Below are 19,526 nucleotides of genomic sequence, written 5' to 3' on the forward strand. Positions count from 1 at the left end.
ACGGAACACTTATTCAGCTTTAATACGATACACTGTAGCACTACTTTTATAATATTAGAAATGAAATTAGAAAATACAATACAACATAGTTTTCGTTAGAAGCTTATCTTCAGTTTTGTTTTTAGTTTTTCGTAGTGCTAACTGCTAAAGATAAATGGATTATAGATAGGTACTGCTACTTCACGTTATCTACGTATGAAATCGTTGTTAATTTATTACGCCTATCTAAATTACGGAGAGGAAGTCTGTAATCTTTAATACAAATATGTAGCGTTTGTATTATTCAATTTAATATTTTTGTCCTAATGGTCAACATTATCTGAGTCTGGAAACATTTCATCGATAATAGAAAAGACAGTGTTTTACATCACTAGTATTAGTTCCAAATACTCCCACTACTGCTATCAGCGCCAATATGGCGACATGATGGCGACTTTCAAACGTCATTTTTACGTCAAATTTAGTTCCTATCCCTAACAATGGGGGAGCTGATTCCGCTTCAAATAGGCACAAAAAATAGCTGTCATTTCAAAGGGTCTCATCAGTCCAGCGTACTTGTATAATGGAGGTCAGTGGGTCAGTGACTTCAGCTATATATCCATGGCCAGTGTTAACTATAAATGACGGGAAAACAATAGGGTAAATGACTAATAGATTGGACAGTACCAGTCATTGGAAAAAGCACAAAAGAAACTCCTGATCTTAATTAAAAACAGGTAGTTTTTAAGGCAACCTTATTAAATATTGTGTTTTTGTGCTCTGTCCAATGACTAGAACTGTCCAATCACTAGTCACGTTAACCCTATTCTTGTGTACTCTCTTCTATTAATATTATCTCATGTCGAAAGTCTAGTCAAAGTCTAAGTAAAAGTCAATAGTCAAGTAGTCAAGCCCAGTTAATTGTGTTTTTGTATTAGTTATTATTCATCACTTTTTCACATTCCTGATTCCCCGCAATAACTCTTATTGGCTTTGTGCTTTATTTTTAGCCATAAAAAGAAAGAAAAGTGACATTGACATTACTTAAAGGGCCCATTCACGGCAGTCCTACATTGAATGGGCCTCACTGATTGGTTCACACTCGGTGTTTCCGACCGGAAACATCGAGTGTGAATGGGCCCTTTTAGCTGTCAAAATTGTCAGTTTCGAATTTTGACGTTTGAGATTGCAAAAATTTGATGATGCATGTGTCTTGATTTCTTGAATTGTTTTCATATTTTTTCATTTCACAATTCACTCTTTTGAATCATTTTTAAAAGCTATTTACTATTCTAATGCTATGACAGATTTTGAGGCTAAAAGCCTCTTGAAATATGGTTTTAAACGCTGCTGTTCAGGTCCTGAGGTGGGTACTTATGTAAACTAACTTTGTACTTGATATGTACCATCATCTTTCATAGAGATGGTAAAATAAACATACTTCGGGTATGTTATATGTACCACAAGACTCAAAGAAAGCTGTTACTCTTAGACTCACAAGCTAGAAGGTTGAACATCATCATGAACATGATCATCTTTCATAACATTATGAATATGTAAATATAATCATTTCTTATAGGGAGGCAGATGATTTGAAGCAGAAAATTTCAAAATTTAACAATGGCACATCTATGTTACAAGACAAGACACTGTGGACTAATCAACAAGAGTTACAAAAGGTATACTACTGATCTGAATTTATGACTCCACAATAAGTTATGGGTTCAAATATTATGTATCATAGTTCATATTTATTTCTTTTACTAGCTGTTGCCCGCGACTTTGTCCACGTGGACTTCAGTTTATAGCGCGCGGTGTCAACAAAATTGGTGTCAAAAGCTTTTTAAAACCCTGGTACCCCTTAAATCAAAATACCCAAAACAGCAGTGTAGTGTGCACATAATATGATATTTTTTTTAATTAAACTTTTTTATACCAAATTTTAAAGCTTATTTAGCGTTACACAACATAGCTGCATAATGCATTACACAACCTTAGCTTTGCCCAATGCCCATAAAATAAACTATTTAGACTGGATTGCACCAACTAACTTTAACTTTAACTTTGACTACAGTGCAAAATGTCAAATCTTTGGGTAAAGTTAAAAATGGACGCCATCAAGACGCCATATTTAACTATAACCATAGAGCTCGACAAGGTTTTAAATGCATGTGGCAAAAAAGGGACTTACGCTGTCATCATACAAAAACCGCAATTTTTGACAGTTCTCCTTTACCAGCAGCGACCCCGCCCACGTGCATGTATAAACTTGTTGGATCAGCTGTCATCTGTCAATTTCTCCGGGCAAAGTTAAGGGAAAAGTTAAAGTTAAATTTACCTTAACTATAACTATAACTTTAACTTTACCCACGCCTCTGGTGCAACCCAGTCTTAGTATTTATTATTCGTAGACTGTTTCTGATATCTATGTTGGTAGGTGAGTTATTTAATAACATGTATAACAATCGAAAGAATCGCAAATATTAACTCTACAATTCTACATGGTACCACCGCTTATAGAAATACATATGAGCAATCGATAGCGCGATCTAGGCGACTCTTGGTGCCATCTGTTCCAGTTTTTGGAACTAACTTAGTTTGAACAAATTTACGCATAAACAACCCCTTACTAGGGGGGTTCCCTTACAACCCCTTTTTCCAGTAAGAAGTAGCCTATGTCCTTTCTCAGGCTTTAGACTATCTGTGTACAAAATTTCATTACAATCGGTTCAGTAGTTTTGGCGCTGTTGTTTTTGAATTTGGTATCTAAGTTGGTAGGTAAGTTATTAGTTATTAACGTGTATAACAATCGAAAAAATCGAAAAACGCAGTTCAACATGGTACCACCTCTTATAGAAATACGCATGAGCAAGCGATAGCGCGATCTAGGGGACTCTTGGCGCCATCTGTTTTAAGTTTTTGGAACTAACTTAATTTGACCAAATTTACGCATTTTCACCCCCTTACAACCCCTTTTTCCAGTTAAAAAGTAGCCTATGTCCTTTCTTAGGCTTTAGACTATCTGTGTACAAAATTTCATTACAATCGGTTCAGTAGTTTTGGCGTGAAAGCGAGACAGACAGACAGACAGAGATACTTTCGCATTTATAATATATATATATATATATATATATATATATATATATATATATATATATATATATATATATATATATATTATAGTATAGATTTTAATTCATTTCCCTACAATAAGTTAATATGTGAAGTTAATTCATTTGATTGTTTTTATTTATATTAATTAATCAATTTCAGGTTTATCAAAAAGTTTTAATGTTAGATTTGGATTACGCTCTGGAGAAAAAGGTAGAGCAAGATCTATGGAACATTGGTTTCAAACAACAAATAGAGGCTTTACAAGCCATTACTAAGGACAGGAAGGTAAGTACAATTTGCATCTACGTACAATTTGCATTTTTAAACCATAAATATTATAAACACTAGGTTCAATGAATTAAGTAGGAATAAAATTATTATATTTTATATTATACCACTGATTATTTTCTGTTCAGTGAATTTATCTTAGATATTACTAGATGACGCCCACAACTCTGTTGTGCCAAAATTTGTTCATTGAGCGGGAACCATACATTTTCTCAGGATAAAAAGTAGCCTGTGTCCTTTCCCGGGACTCAAGTATCTCCATACCAAATTTCAGCAAAATCAGTTCAGCGTGTTGGGCGTGAAGAGGTAACAGACAGACAGACACACTTTTGCATTTATAATATTATCATGGAATTATGGATAGTATGGACTATAGATTCTGCCCTTCTATTTGCAACCTAGTTAAAGATTTTTTTTTGTATCATTTTAAAAGAAAAAATCCATACTTAAACTCTTAAATATAGTGCATTTTTTATCTTTACAAAAGCTGGTAGAACTTGTCTAATTTGAAGTGATGCACTAGTTGTCACTTGTCAGTTGATATAAATGAAAATTTTTGTACTGTGAATATGAGGGAGAGGCGCATCATTTTAAGTTAAACAAGACCTTCAATATGTATTTGTTTTGCAGAATCCACTAAGAAGTGAAGCTCAGTCCATGTTGTCATGGGTGCTGCAAGCTGCTGCTGGCTTTTATTTATGTCTGCTACATCAGATTTGCTCAACTTTTAAACTAGATTTACCATTTCGGTAAGAAAATTAAGTTTTTATTAATCTTTATTATAAAGAAGACTCTTTTTTTATGAAATAAGGGGGCAAACAAGCAAATGGGTCACCTGATGGAAAGCAACTTCAGTCGCCCATAGACACTCGCAGCATCAGAAGAGCTGCAGGTGCGTTGCCGGTCTTTTAAGAGGGAATAGGGTAATAGGGGAGGGTAGGGATGGGAAGGGAATAGGGTAGGAAAGGGGATTGGGCCTCTAGTAAACTCACTCACTCGGCGAAACACAGTGCAAGCGCTGTTTCACGCCAGTTTTCTGTGAGAATGTGGTATTTCTCCGGTCGAGCCGATCTATTCGTGCCGAAGCATGGCTCTCCCACGTATCCGAAGCATGGCTCTAAGATACTGAATCAAAAGATGAAAAATAATTTGAAAATTCCTACACTAATAAAAATAAAAAATAATCCACTCAGTGGGATTAATTACTTTTATTACCATACCAATCCAATGAATACTATTTCACATAGGTAAAAGCTAGTTCAAAATATATTAAGTACATGACAATATCATGACCATGAATATTGAATAAACGTCACGGTCATGGTCTTTATAACAATACAAGTAGGGCATCGAAACCCGGACCCAAATTTCAAAACCCGGGTTTTCGGGTTTTTTAAAATGAAAACCCGGGTACCCGGGTTTTTCAGGTTTTCTTAAAATTCAAAGATTAACGAAACGAAACTACTTTAAATATGATTTTCAGCGATTGCCTACACCTTTCCAGTAAAATACTATTTAAATACCATAGTGTGCGGTCACGGCAGTGCCCAACCAAGTCTCGAGTGAACGGGCATGGCCGTACTATACTTTTATAGAAGCGACTATTTACATCTCCTATTTTATTATATTATATTGGATCTTATCAAAGCTAGGGATTAAGATTTTCGAGCCAAGATTAAGTATTACAACAAGCTTCACCTCCAAATTACATATTATATTATTAAATGTATCTGTATTTAATGAAATATATATAAACCTATCAATAATTTTTGAAGACAGTAAATGGAAGAATAACCTCAAGGCGGGGATTAATCTCAATCCAAAACTATAACTTTGCACACAACCAAAGACCAAGCGTATACGCATCGCAATAAGATTCATTTTAGCTTAGCATAAAACTGAAGTCACTCAAGCGGATTTTCTCTATTTTTCATGTCTTTTTTAAATATCTTTGGAAATAAACATTAAGAAACAAAATTGTTCGGTTTAAGAATTTTTAATATAGATTTACTAACAATTTATTCAAATAAAATGTATAATTATCCTAGTTAATACTTATATTTCGATGAAATAGATTTTTATCGGAGGTGAGTTTGTAAATTAATTACAGCCAAAGTATTAAGTTTTATTAAAATGTTTATGGTTTAAGGTATTTTAAATATTGTGCTTTATACCTCATATTTTTTAAAACTTCGTTATTATATCGGAACTAGGTAAACCGGAAGTCGCGGAATAACAAATTGGGGTTTATCCTCGCCTTAAATATAAAACGTATGCCAACAAATCTTTATTTAATCTTTTACATTTTATTGCTGATTGTCAAGTTATTAATTATTAATAACTTTTTTCCTAATAGATGTTGGCATATATTATACCTGTAATTAAATGTTTGTGCCTAGCTTTTACTTAAACTTGCCTTTTGTCTGCCTGCTACGGTATGAAGCCGAATGTTCTTTGCAATTTAAGGTAACTTTTCTGTCATCTAACTTAATGGAAAATCTTAAATTACTAAAAAAACTTACATTACACTACACCTCAAAGCTTTTTGTAGTCATTAGTTCTAGTCACAATAGACAAAATTCATGTCAGATTACCATATAATTGATCAGACCAGACCATATTATGGCAAATGCGCATGGTTGCTTTTCATGAATTCGGAAGATTAACCTCATGGTTGGCATGCTGTTACACACAAGCAATTGTCTCTGGCGCTGGTGCTGGTAAAAACTCTGCTTGTTATATTTCATCTCGATTCACTAAAATCACGTGTTTTAATAATTCCGCAGTGGGTATGACATCCACGGCCAGCTAAAGAAAGCCACCATTCGTCCTATTATGTGTTACCAACATCAGTCTCTCAACCAATGAAAAGCAATCTGCCGCATTTGCCAGACCGCAATACAAAAATATGGATTCAGATTATACTTGATGGAAATTCCTCGGCATGGTTTTGTCAGTTTCTAGGGGCTGGTTGCTTTCCTGGAACCTTTTTACTGATTGCTTTTGTTATGTTGTGAATATAACAAATAACTAGCTGTTGCCCGCGACTTCGTCCGCGTGGACTTCAGTTTATAGCGCGCGATGTCAACAAAATTGGTGTCAAAAGCTTTTATAAAAAAACCCTGGTACCCCTTAAATCAATACAGCTGTGCAGTGTGCAAACAATAAGTACTTCATTTTTGTATGTTAAACTTTATATATTATGCCAAATTTTAAAGCTTATTTAGCCCCCAATTACACAACTTTACCCATAAACTATTTATCATTGATAGGTTTAGCCCCAATTTCACCAACGTCTGTTAGTGTTAAAAGATTGTTAAAATATCCTGTCTTCTCTTTCATTCATATGAAAAACGAAACAGCTAACGTGATACTAATTCGAGCATTAACTTTAACAGTCGTTGGTGAAATTTGGTCTTAAGGTTACGTCACTGCCTGCACAGATAAAGTACTGAGTTATTTAATACCGTAGAATAGATATAACAATCGAAAAAAATCGAGACTTAAATGTAAGATGATACCACCTCTTATAGAAAGACTTTTGAGCAAGCGTCAGCGCGATGTAGAAGACGCACGGCGCCATCTATTATGAATTTTTTGAACAAATTTACGACCCTTACAACCCTTTTTTCCAGTAAAAAAGTAGCCTATGTCCTTTCTCAGGCTTTAGACTATCAGTATACAAAATTTCATTACAATCGGTTCGGTAGTTTCGGCGTTTGGCGTGAAAGCGAGACTGACAGACAGACAGACAGACAGAGATACTTTCGCATTCATAATATTAGTACAGATTATGTGCACACTGCACAGCTGTTTTTGGGTATTTTGATTAATTAAGGGCCGCGCTACACCGGAATGGCAGCGGCGAGGCGAGCACTTTCAGCGCTGCCATTCCGGTGTAGCGTGCTGCGCGGCCCTAAGAGGGGTACCACTTACCAGGGTTTTAAAAAGTTTTTAAATTTGACACAAATTTTGTTGACACCGCTCGCTATAAACTAAAGTCCACGCGGACGAAGTCGCGGGCAACAGCTAGTTATGAATAAAAACAATAATATATAATAAAGTAGGCATGATTAGTTCTGTTATAATAATGAAGTAAAAATAAAGCGCCATCTGTTTTCATATATTAGAATTAAAATGTAAAAATATTTTCTGGATGGAATATAGGCCAACACAACACACTCGAACTCCTTAGAAATGCAGTAGGAGTTCTATAAGATCAGATAGATTGATTATTATTATAGCAAGTGATAATATTATTAAACATAATATTCTAACGTATTAAAAACTATAAACAAAAACATAATAACTAATAAGTATGATTAGTTCTATGTTACAACGAAGTAAAAAAAAGCGCCATCTGTTGAATCGTATTAGAACTAAAATGTTCATTGCATCGCGTCGATATATTTCTGGATTTTTTATAATATTATACATAAAATATATTTAAGATTTTTGAAATATTATTTTAATACACATCCAAGACCCAGGAACATTGAAAACTTTTTGTTCCGCCTGCGGGACTCGAACCCAGGACCCCCGGGATGAGCGCTGGCCACGCGCAATGCGAAGTAATTTTCATCGATATTTTCATGGAAATAAGATATTTTCCCACATCAAAATGTAGCCTATGTCCTTTCTCAGACTCTAGAATAACTGTGTACAAAATTTCATTGCAATCGGTTCAGTAGTTTTGGCGTGAAAGCGAGACAGACAGACAGACAGACAGACAGACAGACAGAGATACTTTCGCATTTATAATATTAGTATAGATGACAAAAAGCATAACGACAAACAAAAACCTTTAAGGGTTTTTGTTTGTCGTTATGTTTTTAAATTGCAAAGAAGACTGGGCGTCATACCGCAGCAGAGCACAAAAAATATTTTTTAGTAAAATAATGCCAAACATCGATCAGCATAAATTATTACTATTAATTTGACAATCAGCAATAAAAATATCTCATTCAAATGAAAATTTCAGTTTATAAAACGAAATAAATATTTTTTGACTTATTATTGATTTTTATGACTGTAGATACCTGTCATTGCTTTGTTTGTTCCATACACTGTCTTCAAAAATTCCTGACAGGTTTTTAGATATTCCAAAAATACAAATATCCCGAAGACTTTGTTGATGGGTGTATGTTATCAGCAATTACGGTCCATACAAGTTTCAACGTTTTGTCACTAACTAGTGGCTGACTTGCCCATCATCAAAAGTCTACGATACTTTCAGCAGACTTAGAACTTAGAACCCTTTGAAGCTGTTTATTTGTTTTGCAAGCCTTTGATCACATAATAAACAAAACTGTGGTCAATCACTGAATGTTGATTGAAAACTATAAAATAAGTTTAGCAAGACTTGGCTTCTATGAAATTTGAAAACTTTTTGCGAAGGATAGAATTGTTGGAAGAGACTTGGCTTTTTTCACATTGAATAGTTTTGGTAGGATTGTTAAAATATTATGTATTATTAATAAATATTTTTATGACATTAATTAGTCTTTAATGCTCTTAAAACGAAACTTTTACTTTAAAATATTATATTTTGTTTAATTATGACCAATATAAATAATTAAACCTATACAATATGTTATAAAAATAAATACTTTGTATGTTAGTTTGTTATAAATACCTTTAATCAGGTCTGGCGTTTATTAATTATCAAAAAAACGAAAAACCCGAAAAGCTCGTAAAACCCGGGTTTCATTTTTGAAACCCGGATTTTTTCATGATCCCCAAAACCCGGGTTTTCGGGTTTCGGGAAAACTCGGTCTCGATGCCCTAAATACAAGGCCATAGGTAGATTTATTAATTCATTTCATAATTATATAATTTAATTACTTCACAACCTACAATATTATATACATGATATGATTAAATTGTTACAGTCGTCGCGCGTCGCTGCTCGGCGCGGTGGGCGGATGGGAGGGTGGTGGAGTCGAGGGCGCGGGGGCGGCGCGGTACGCGTGCCAACACTGCCTCGTGCACCTCGGCGACCTGGCTCGCTACCGCCAGCAGCTCCGCATCGCACACACCTTCTACCGACACGCGTTGGCTGTGTCCGTGCACTCGGGACAGCCTTATAATCAGGTGTTTTAATTTTTTTATTTGTTTTATTTTTTTGCTTATAAACTATGGTTAATAAGTGGACATTGTGCGTAATATGGACATATAGTTATGGCGCAGAAATTCTGTCGTTCCAGCCTATGACGAATTTCAGCAAATTCTATGGAATGGATTTGTTTTTTCTGTGCAACCAAACTAATCAATCTTTCTCTTTTATAATATTGTACGGGTCTGTACACCTTACACGCTGATAATGATGATTGATTATAGAAACAGCCGTAAAATGATAACTGTTTATTGATACACTATAGTTTGTGCGTTTTAAGATATGGGTGACACTTCTCATATTCCTTACCACGGGTTTTTTTACAAGAAAACAAAAAAAATCAAAATATAATATTCCATCTACAAAAACAAATGTTTCCTATAATGTAAATGAATAAAAATGAAAAGTTGCTAAATGCTAACATATTAATATAAAATTATAAATTTTAACTGTGAAAATTATTGTTACGAAAATATTTGAAAAATGTCAGATGCATGAAATGGAACATAAGCCAATAGAGATTGACACTGTTGAATCGAAATCAAATCGATAAAAAGGGCGGCCATTTTAAATCGCCGGCGCCACTCTGAAACGTCAGTACGAAATCGATAATTTCGATTGCAATTCCTTTACGAAGTGATTCGATATTTTTAAATTATCGATTAATTTTCTTAGGCACCTTCCCTACTATTGTCAATTATAATTTGTCACCCATATCATCTTAAAACGCACAAACTATAACAAAGGTACAGTGATATAAGAGTAATGATATAAGATTAATGATATAAGTATAAGTGATATAAGAATAAGTGATAGCGTATTATAGCAGACACATTTTATATACACAAAGGTAATGATGAGTATAGCAAAAATTAAAACATTACGAAATCGTTCAAATATTAAGATATTTACTAAATTGATAAACTAATTATTATGCTGACCTAGGAATGTGCGATGCTTGCATCGTACAAATATGAAAGTTTTTTCCTTATTAGTGTTGTTTGCTTGATTCTTTTTAAAGGTTATTTTTAAAGCTCGGGCTGTATGTATATGTAACGGAATCTTTGAGCACAATTTTTACCTATCTCCAGTAGTCTAATTAATTCGAAACTTTGCATGCAATATATTAAGAGCCTATGACAATGATTTATTTTGAAAATTTTACACTTTTAATTATTAATTTGCAGTAGAGAGATGTTATAATTCAAGACGTGAGTGGAAGAATAAGATAAAGTAACACGCAAAAAATAGAGTAACACGAAAAAACTTCCCGTTTTTGTGCTTAAATGTAGGCTTTAGGACCGGAAAAATTATTTGAAATAGAAAAACTATGGATTATATGTGTAGCCAGATATATTAGCTAGGTTATGAAGTAGATAAGTTACAAGTTTTATTAAGACAATAAGGCAAAAAGTGAGTTATTGTCTGTATGTTACGAAATGTTGCTTGTTCGATAATTCCATTCACGTCTTCAATTATCAGTCAGTGAAGATATGCCAAGTTTGTAGTTGTAACACGATCTGTTGCAGCTGGCGCTGGTGTCGTGGCGTCGCGGGCGGCGGCTGGCGGCGGTGTACTGGCACGTGCGCTCGCTGCTCGTGCGCGCGCCCTTCCCCCCCGCGCCCGCCAACCTCGCGCGCACGCTGCAAGCTGCCGCCAGGTGACATTAAAGCCGCATTTACTGTCATATACGTGTTCGCGCGCTTCCTTGTTTGTATATAATATGTTCTCCCTGTCATGCGGAAAACACGCGCGCGACCAGGACGCGGACCAAGGGCCTAAAGCTAGGCCCAACTAGCCAACAACGACATGCTTATTTACGGCCGTATCGGACTTAACGTAACTTTAATTTAATGAAGAGTTTGATAGATAATGCATGCAGCTTATGTTAATATCTTCCTTTAATTACAGTTACTTTTAAGCTATTCGAAAACATTCATGTGTTTAATTTTGATTAGTATGGTGATTCTATGCCTATCGTACTTCCCAGTCGCGACGTGAAGGAGTCAGCGCTGCCGGTGCTGCCTGGTCTGTCCGGCAAGCCGTTGGCGGCGTCCGGTGCGCCGGAGCGGTTAGACTCGCACACTTACGTCAACGAGCTTCTCCGAGCGTTACACTATCTGCACACCGCAGAGCAGTAAGTCATATAATATTGCAGACTATTAGGTCAACACATATATCCCTAAGGCCCATATCATCAAGACTAGCCCATAATCTTGATAATTGCTTATTCCGTGTTAAAATGCTTCTTCCTCTTTTATACAAACATAGAATGAGAGTGTTAATGTGATATTACAATGATTAATTAATTAACCCACTGTATGTATGCCTGGCGCCCTAATGTTGCAAGCCAAGTTTTATAATTATTGTTTATTTTCGCTAGGTCTAGCAAAACTTTGGTAATTTGACTTTGACGGGCTATTTATTTTTAAATATAGGATGAAATTCCTTATTTACTTGTTATAGGTCTCTGTGACTATTTATAAAGCATTGTGGTCTTTCAAGATTTCTAATTAAAGAGTATTATGTTTGACCAATTTAATTCCACATTGTTGCAGATTGGACGCAGCTGCAGAGTTGGTGAAATCTCTGAATACCTCACTCTCCCCACTGATAGCCACAGACAGTTTTGATTCGCTCACCTTGATAAAAGTAAGTGTTATATTTGTATATTATGAGTACATGCTTATCTTGGCCTTTGCACAGCAGTAATTTTAAAAAATATGTTTCGTTTTAACGAGAGTCTTAAAGTACTCTAAAGTGTTTTCTTATTTAATAAAAACTTTTTTATAATGTTTAAGTTACATACTACTACTACTACTATTACATTTAATATACTTTTACATTAAAAATTAATGTAAAAGTATATTAAACAATATAAGAAACGTTAAGAAAATAGGAGTGTGTTACGAACAGATGACGTGCGTGATAATCTGGATGGTGCACAGCGCGCGCGAGGGGTGGTCGGTCCCGCTGAGCGCGCTGAGCGGCGGCGAGGCGCGCGCGGCGGCGCTGGCGGCGGAGCTGGCGGCCGGCGCGCTGCTGGCGCTGCTGCTGCCCGCCTACACCACCGCGCTGCCCGCCCGAGCCCAGCCCGCACGTGAGTGGCGTTAAGCTGGCTGGCTTGTGAATTATAATATCATACTATTAAGTGCTCATTACGCACAAAAGCTTTATACAGACAGAGTAATTATTATTATAATCCACAGTGAAGGTGTGGGTGTCGTGGCTGGCGTACTGCGACGAGGGGGCGGCGGCGCTGTGCGGCGCGCGCCCGCAGCTGTGGGGCGCGCTCGCGCACGCGCTCAACACGCTCGCGCCCGCTGCCGCGCTCGCGACCCCTGACTGTGAGTATCACACGCACATACTCGTGTCACGTGTGCACACATACAAAATGCATATAACGACACCAGATAAAAACTTGTATGTTAAAGACATATAAGCTTTTGTCTTCGTTAAAAGCCGTAAATAACGCCATTTTTTCTGCTGTATATGTATGTTGTATCTCATCTTTGCTTTTGATATTATGGCAATCCAAATCTAAGTGGAAATCCAAAGGGAGATCTTAACAGTCAGGTCGAAGCCTAGCCAAAATTGACTAACAGTGAGACTTCTGAGAGTGTGACATACTATATCCTAAATCACGCAATCGAAGTTTTTAAATAATTTCTCATTCAGAAAACTTCGATAGCTCAGTTGTGGCGTTGATTGCGCTCTACAAATGGAAAATACAAATCTTTGTTAACTAAACGCGTGTATACAGACGACTGCGTGCCGCTACCAGAGGATGAGGAGCTGCACGGGTTCCTGCCGCTGGAGGCCGCGCTCGCCCCCCTCACCTTCACCGCGCAGAGCGGACACGACGGTGGCGCCTTCCCCGAATATGACACTGACACTGACAGGTAGTTTTTTTTTAATTCAAAAGTTATTGAGCAAAAGGCTTTACCCGAGAGACGCTTGGTATTAGTTAGTTACCTCAGAAATTAATAAAGAAACTCGCGACTATTTCAAGCTTATTTAACCCTCTTTTTGTCGACGGTTTGCGATTAGGTACATCCAATTTTATAATATTATAAAGGCTTTACATTTATATCTTTTAATTAATCATGTCCGTGGCCAAGTGGGTGAACTATGATTCGCACGGCATTTTCAATCCCAAGTTTTTTAGATCGAAAAACGCACACAGTTGATATTAAAAAATATATGGATCAATTCGTTCATGTTGCGAAAATGACCTATGTACGGGCTATCAAGCTTTTTTGATGTGTTTAGTGGTTGGCACCACAATTAATCGTCCACAACGGATGCAAAATTCAAAAATAAAATAAAAATATATATATCCGCAGCGGAGCGGGCGTATCGGCGTTGTCGCTAGTGGGCGAGCCGGAGTTAGAGGGGCGTGTCCGCGCGCGCCGCCTCCAGCGCCTCGCCCGCTGCCTCGCTGGGCGCCACGCCCAACATATCGCTGTCACCACGTGAGTATTACTTATTTATCCGACTGCATCAGATGGAGGATTATGTTTTTCGAGAGTATGTTTGTATAGAGGTTTGGCACGTTGGCACGACGAGTAACATCGTAGTCAAGAAGCCTGAACGTAAAGCTTCATGATTGATATCCCTTAAGGCCCTGTATTCCCAGAAACGGACGATTTTCAAGATTTAAAAGTGACATTAGACATAAAAATATAGTAATTTAAATTCTGACTGGTAACTTTGGGATTTTTTTCTATCGAGTGAAGTTCATGATATTGTGTAATGGAATATAAATTCCACTGTGTTAGATCCTTAACTAACACATATATTTTTTTCAGAATTTAAATTACTATATTTTTATGTCTAATGTCACTTTTAAATCATGAAAATCGTCCGTTTTTGGGAAAACAGGGCCTTGAGTTTCTTCAATTTCACTTGTATGATACTATTGCCGTAATATGTTATGAAATAAATGAATTATGGACTAAATATAATAATTACGTTTAAAAACTTACTATTCTGATTCCTGTGTATATGCAATATGCATCCCTAAGTTACAGTCAGAGACTGAGACAAATGAATAAGAATACTTTTATTTCCAGCATCACACGAAACATTATAATAATTAAACAGTATTCAGTGGTACAGTTATTATGATCTAGTTACATTAATTATTATATTATAATGATGTGTGACGCCAAAAATGCATCTACTAGTGCATTAATTGTCAATAACAATATAATCAAACTACACGATCGTGTAGCGCGGAGGACGGTACACCCGAGTGGTCGGCGACGACCCTGGGCGGGGCGCAGCTGGCGGAGGCGCTGGAGCCCCTGCTGGCCGAGCACGCCACTGAGTCCGCGCCTGACTCCGCCCCCGACCGCGAGCGTACTCCGCCTCCGCCTCTCATCATCTCCGAGGCGGATTTCCGGGAAAAAGGTACGTAATGCATAGATGCTTATAGCTTATATTAAGAGGATACACCAGGGGCTAGAGAAATGAAAAAAAAGTACGTGTAATATTTATAGCTGTCTCCCTTACCTCAAGCCTATACCGCAGAACGCGATAGAGACAACTGCAGAAAATCCAGAAAATCAACGATTCGTTGTCCCCTGATTCCTTCTCCAAAACTTAACCGATTTAAGTACTTTTTTCATTAAAGATTAAAAAAAGGCTTGAGCTGTGTTCCTATGTTTTGCTTTTTTTTGTATAATCTAGCCAAATCTGTTTTCTGGACGTTTGAACACAGCGGAAAATCTGGCCATTTTTTTAGGTTTTTAAACGTTCATATCTTATTTAATAATTAAATTATGAAAAAAAATAAAACATAGGGACATTGTATTAGTGGCCGTAGATATTCAGAAAAAAAATTATAACTCTACTAGCATTATCCAGGGAGGAAACAGGGGACAACGTTTGTATGGAAAAAATGGCGGTGTGGAATCCTCTTAAGGACGCTATCACATTTTTTCACAAATATCAGCGATTTTCAGGTATTATTTTAAAGAATTAGGAGTCATACTGCGAGGATATTTTAGTTTCAAATGAAAGATAACATATTCATATCCACGTCTACACCATAAAATGTAATACGTTTTAACCATCACAATAATCGCCAATAAAATAACCATTATAGTTAAATACACTGAACTAAGGAAAATAAATATACTGTTACGTGCTAGGGTTCGAGGATTTGGAGAGAAAGACCTGGTGACTCTCTTGAAGACTTTATTAACACTGCACTAAACACTAGGTCACAACACTTAGCACTAAGTCCAAACACAAATCACTAGGTCCATCACTAAGCACTATCACTGTCCTAGGTCGTAGCCAAGTCGCAGGTTTCACTGGTTCACTCACTATTGATCACTCCGAAATCGCCTTGATGATCGCTCAGATTGAACTGAACTGCCGGGCCTGCCTGCGGCTCTTTTTATATGGCTAGACGAATTCCAGAAATTTCCCGATTTCACGTAAACAAGTAAACAACCGTGGGAAATTTCTAGTAGGCTCGGGATTGTGCCACAATAAAACTGCCGTCCTTGCGATAAGTGCAGTAAGTTGAATTTAATTTAGACCTTATGAACTCAGTCATAAGGTCTAAATTCAAACACGCTAACAAATAAAGGGTAAACACGTAAACAAACATTGGACCTTTTTAGAAGGTTCGAGTATGTACTTGCGCACCACGTGTCCGTATACCATGTACCGTAACAATACGAAAAAATGTTGTTTAATTAGTCCCCTGTACAAATAGCTAAATATTTTATATAAAAATAAATAATATTTCCATTTATAAGAAAAATAAGAAACGCTCTCAAACTTCATACATTTTCGCTCTATCAAGAACGCGGCGAGCGTCGTGACCGCCATTGTACAAGGCGCGCGTTGTAAATGCCGTGTTGTATTTTGTTATTCTGTAGTCTGTAACTGTGTCATAATAAATAAAATTAAAATTAAAAATACGTGTGGCACTCGGAGACTGCCGCTCTAAAGCTATTGCGTAGAATTTTTATCAACTAATGCAATAATTATAATTGGGATAAGTCTAGTCGCACGCACACGAACACATTAAACAATGCACGGCAGTAAAAAGTCGGTCCTGCGCCTAATCTCTCACCAGTCGTGTCGGTCTTCCGTCCCAGTGGGTTATGAGAGTGAAGGAATAGAGAGTGCTTTTATGTAGTGCGCACACTCTTGGGCACTATAAGATTACTCCTGCGTAACTGGCCTGATTTCAATGAAACCAAAACCGGTGTGGGAGTTATTATTGTTATGTACAGTGAAGCGCGTGGGCATCCTCAAGCCGCAAGGATCGTTGGAGCGCGCGCGAGAGGAGCGCGCCACCGCCACACAGAGCGAACCCGTGAGTATTATAGCTATTATACGATTAAGCACATCGTTTGCGACATAGTGCTTTTTATAATATGTTAATTCTTAAAAAAGGAAATATTGAATGGTTGATACTACCTAAAATAACATTTGTTATCTTTTCGAGTAGAATGTAGATGTATAAAAAAAAGAGTTATTTTGCTTGCTGAAAGAGCTGCGTTCACTGTTTTTAATGATAATATTTTTTTACGAGAAAGAATATTTTTAAGAGTCTATGTTTATTAACAACAGTCTATTATATTTTATCTTAAATCAGGATCAAGAGGATGAATGTAGTAAAAGTGAAGATAAGAAGGAGGCGAGAAAACCGCGCGTCAACATCGCCATGGCCGCCATCATGCGCAAGCAGGAGGAGACCAACAAACAGGTGATTAATACCGAACTAAATAGTCTTGACTCTTGTTGAGTCGGGGTTTTACTGTTTAGTGTTTACGTAGGTTTTTTCATGTAAGGTCCAATTTCTATTACAGATTATACTAGTTATTCATGCTTACTGTACTATTATTACAATCAATTTATAAACAGGTGGTTGCTACAAACTTCTCTTCAAACACGTAACTGTTTCACAGGTGAAGTTCGTCACTCCCCCGCCGACGCCGGACTCGGCGACAGAACTTCAGGATACCGCCAAAGACGACAAACTGAAGGTGATTCAACCGAAGCCGATCAAGTCCCTCGCAAACATCCCCATCGGCAGGAAGACCGGCGGCATTTTATCGCTCAAAGACAAGTCGGCCGGCTACCCGCACCTCGTCAACGCCGACGAGCCCAAGAAGCCCGAGAAGGAGGAGAAAAAGGAGAACAAGTCTAGCCAGGGCGGCCCGAGCTCGCAGACCTACCAGAAACCCTGGCCCGCCGGCGAGCCGCGCTTCCAGAAGACATACGGAGTGCAGGCCGCCTACAGCCCCGCCGGGCAGCCCTACGGCCCCGCGGGGCAAGGGTACAACCCGGGCGGACAGAGCTACGGCTCAGTCGGGCCGGCGTACGGCTCCGGCGGTCCGGCGTTCGGCCCCGGACAGGGCGCCGCCATCCGCCTGCCCGTCGTCAACCCCAAGGAGATCGACGTGCGCTCCGCCGCGCTGCAGAAGCGCCGCGACCCCGACCGCCCGCTGTCCGGCGACAAGCGCAACTTCCTCGCCGACCTGCCGCCGCGCTTCGCCAACCAGTACCGCCACTGGCAGGCCGAGCCCGATGACCCGCCGCCGCAGCCCCCGCCGCCGCAGCCCTGGCCCGCGCAGCACCAGCGGCCTTGGACCGTGCCGGCCCAGGAGAGCTTCGCCGCGCCCGCCTACCCGCCGATGAGCGTGCCCAACTACTACCAGATGAACGTCAACCCCTACCAGAACACCTTCACCCAGATGCAGAACCAGGTGTCGAGCGCGCAGAAGACTGAGGGGGGCTACTTGCAGGGGGGTGGGGGGCTGGCGGCGCTGCGGGGGTTGGCGGCGCCCGCGGGGTACGGGTTCGCGCCACCCGCCGGCTACGACGCCGCCATGTACCCGCAGTTCAACACCTACCCGCTCCTCGGCATGGACAAGCCCAAGGAGCTCGACGTGGGCTTCGGCGCGAACGTGCTGGACGTGCAGAGGAACTTCAGCGAGTACCAGGAACGGAAACCGGAGGAGAGCGAGGTAAGAGCAATAAAAATAATTTAGAAGTAAAACCTCTTTACGCACGCTTGACTTGGCGATTAAGCTGGCAAATGCGTGACTAGAGCGTTACGAAAAGCATACATTATAATAAGATACAGTAAAAAAAAACATTACAAATCAAATAACGGATACCCCAATGAAAAAGTATTTATATATTAAACGCTTGCAGCAAAAACAAATGGGTCTGTCGGAGGGCGGAGCGGGCGCGCGCGGCAACGCCGAGTACTCGCTGTTCAGCGCCGCGCCCGCCGCCGCCTGGTCCCGCCCCCTGCCGCATCAGGTACGAGTGCGAATTCTTGTTCATTAAACTTCTGTTAGGTACCTTTTTAACATCTGCAATTCTTGATTTGTGGAATTGAATTAGGTCTAAACGCATCAGAAAGTAGCATTTTCTGTCAGGAAGCCTTTTTACGTCACTCAGTAGGTCACTCAGACGGATTTGATGATTTTTTTATTTAGTTTTCTGACTTTATCACCCTCGATTTTTAACAATACTATGGACTATATATTTTGTGTTTCTAGTTTATAATGGGAACCTCCTCTTTCAGTCCCTGTGGTCTGGGCCGGGCCCCTCCCCTTTAGAGCGTCTCCTAGAACAGCAGAAACAAATGAAGCAACCACCGCCACCTCAATGAAGTTAGTGACACAACAAACGCAAAACACTTTACCTGCGCAAACGCAGCGACAATAATAAATAAAATCTTTATGTTAATTTGAAATCAATATGGAATTTTTGTTGAATATTATTGAGATTATCCATTTCCAAAGCGAAGCACAGATGTAAGTTTGTTAAAATATTATGTATGTACGAGTATGATTTTAAATTATAATTTTATACTTTTATAAATTTGTTGTGTCATGCGTGTCATATTTCCAGTAGTACCAATTTCATAATCTGTTCGTTATCAGGACTGGTGAGACATGTTCAATCCTCGAGGACGTGATATTTGGCTATTGTATTAGTTAAAAAAAATAATATCATTTGATCACTGAGTAAATGTAGCTTAAAG

At 38.5% G+C, this 19,526-nt stretch overlaps 1 protein-coding gene across 1 annotated transcript; it reads left to right on the forward strand.

Annotated features, from left to right (window-relative positions):
* The first annotated feature begins 1,163 nt into the window (after positions 1–1,163).
* On the forward strand, positions 1,164–19,473 carry LOC121729616 (protein SMG7-like). Its single transcript, XM_042118187.1, has 18 exons — positions 1,164–1,345; positions 1,559–1,658; positions 3,253–3,378; positions 4,012–4,130; positions 9,273–9,474; positions 11,026–11,156; positions 11,487–11,633; positions 12,055–12,148; positions 12,413–12,596; positions 12,706–12,843; positions 13,260–13,398; positions 13,843–13,971; positions 14,733–14,911; positions 16,756–16,838; positions 17,121–17,231; positions 17,434–18,495; positions 18,686–18,796; positions 19,065–19,473. The coding sequence occupies exons 1-18, from the start codon at positions 1,314–1,316 to the stop codon at positions 19,149–19,151; spliced, it is 3,174 nt and encodes a 1,057-aa protein (XP_041974121.1). The 5' UTR covers positions 1,164–1,313; the 3' UTR covers positions 19,152–19,473.
* Positions 19,474–19,526: the final 53 nt, after the last annotated feature.

This window comes from Aricia agestis, chromosome 8 (assembly GCF_905147365.1).
Source record: "Aricia agestis chromosome 8, ilAriAges1.1, whole genome shotgun sequence".
Lineage (NCBI taxonomy): Eukaryota > Metazoa > Arthropoda > Insecta > Lepidoptera > Lycaenidae > Aricia > Aricia agestis.

What these genes read in the sequence shown, in the direction of transcription:
- LOC121729616 (XM_042118187.1), top strand. Translation starts at nt 1,314, where the DNA reads ATGGTTTTAAACGCTGCTGTTCAGGTCCTGAG. An exon ending in CCATTACTAAGGACAGGAAG is followed by an intron (nt 3,379 to 4,011) that starts GTAAGTACAATT and finishes TTTGTTTTGCAG; the next exon opens with AATCCACTAAGAAGTGAAGC. An exon ending in CGCGCTCGCGACCCCTGACT is followed by an intron (nt 12,844 to 13,259) that starts GTGAGTATCACA and finishes GCGTGTATACAG; the next exon opens with ACGACTGCGTGCCGCTACCA.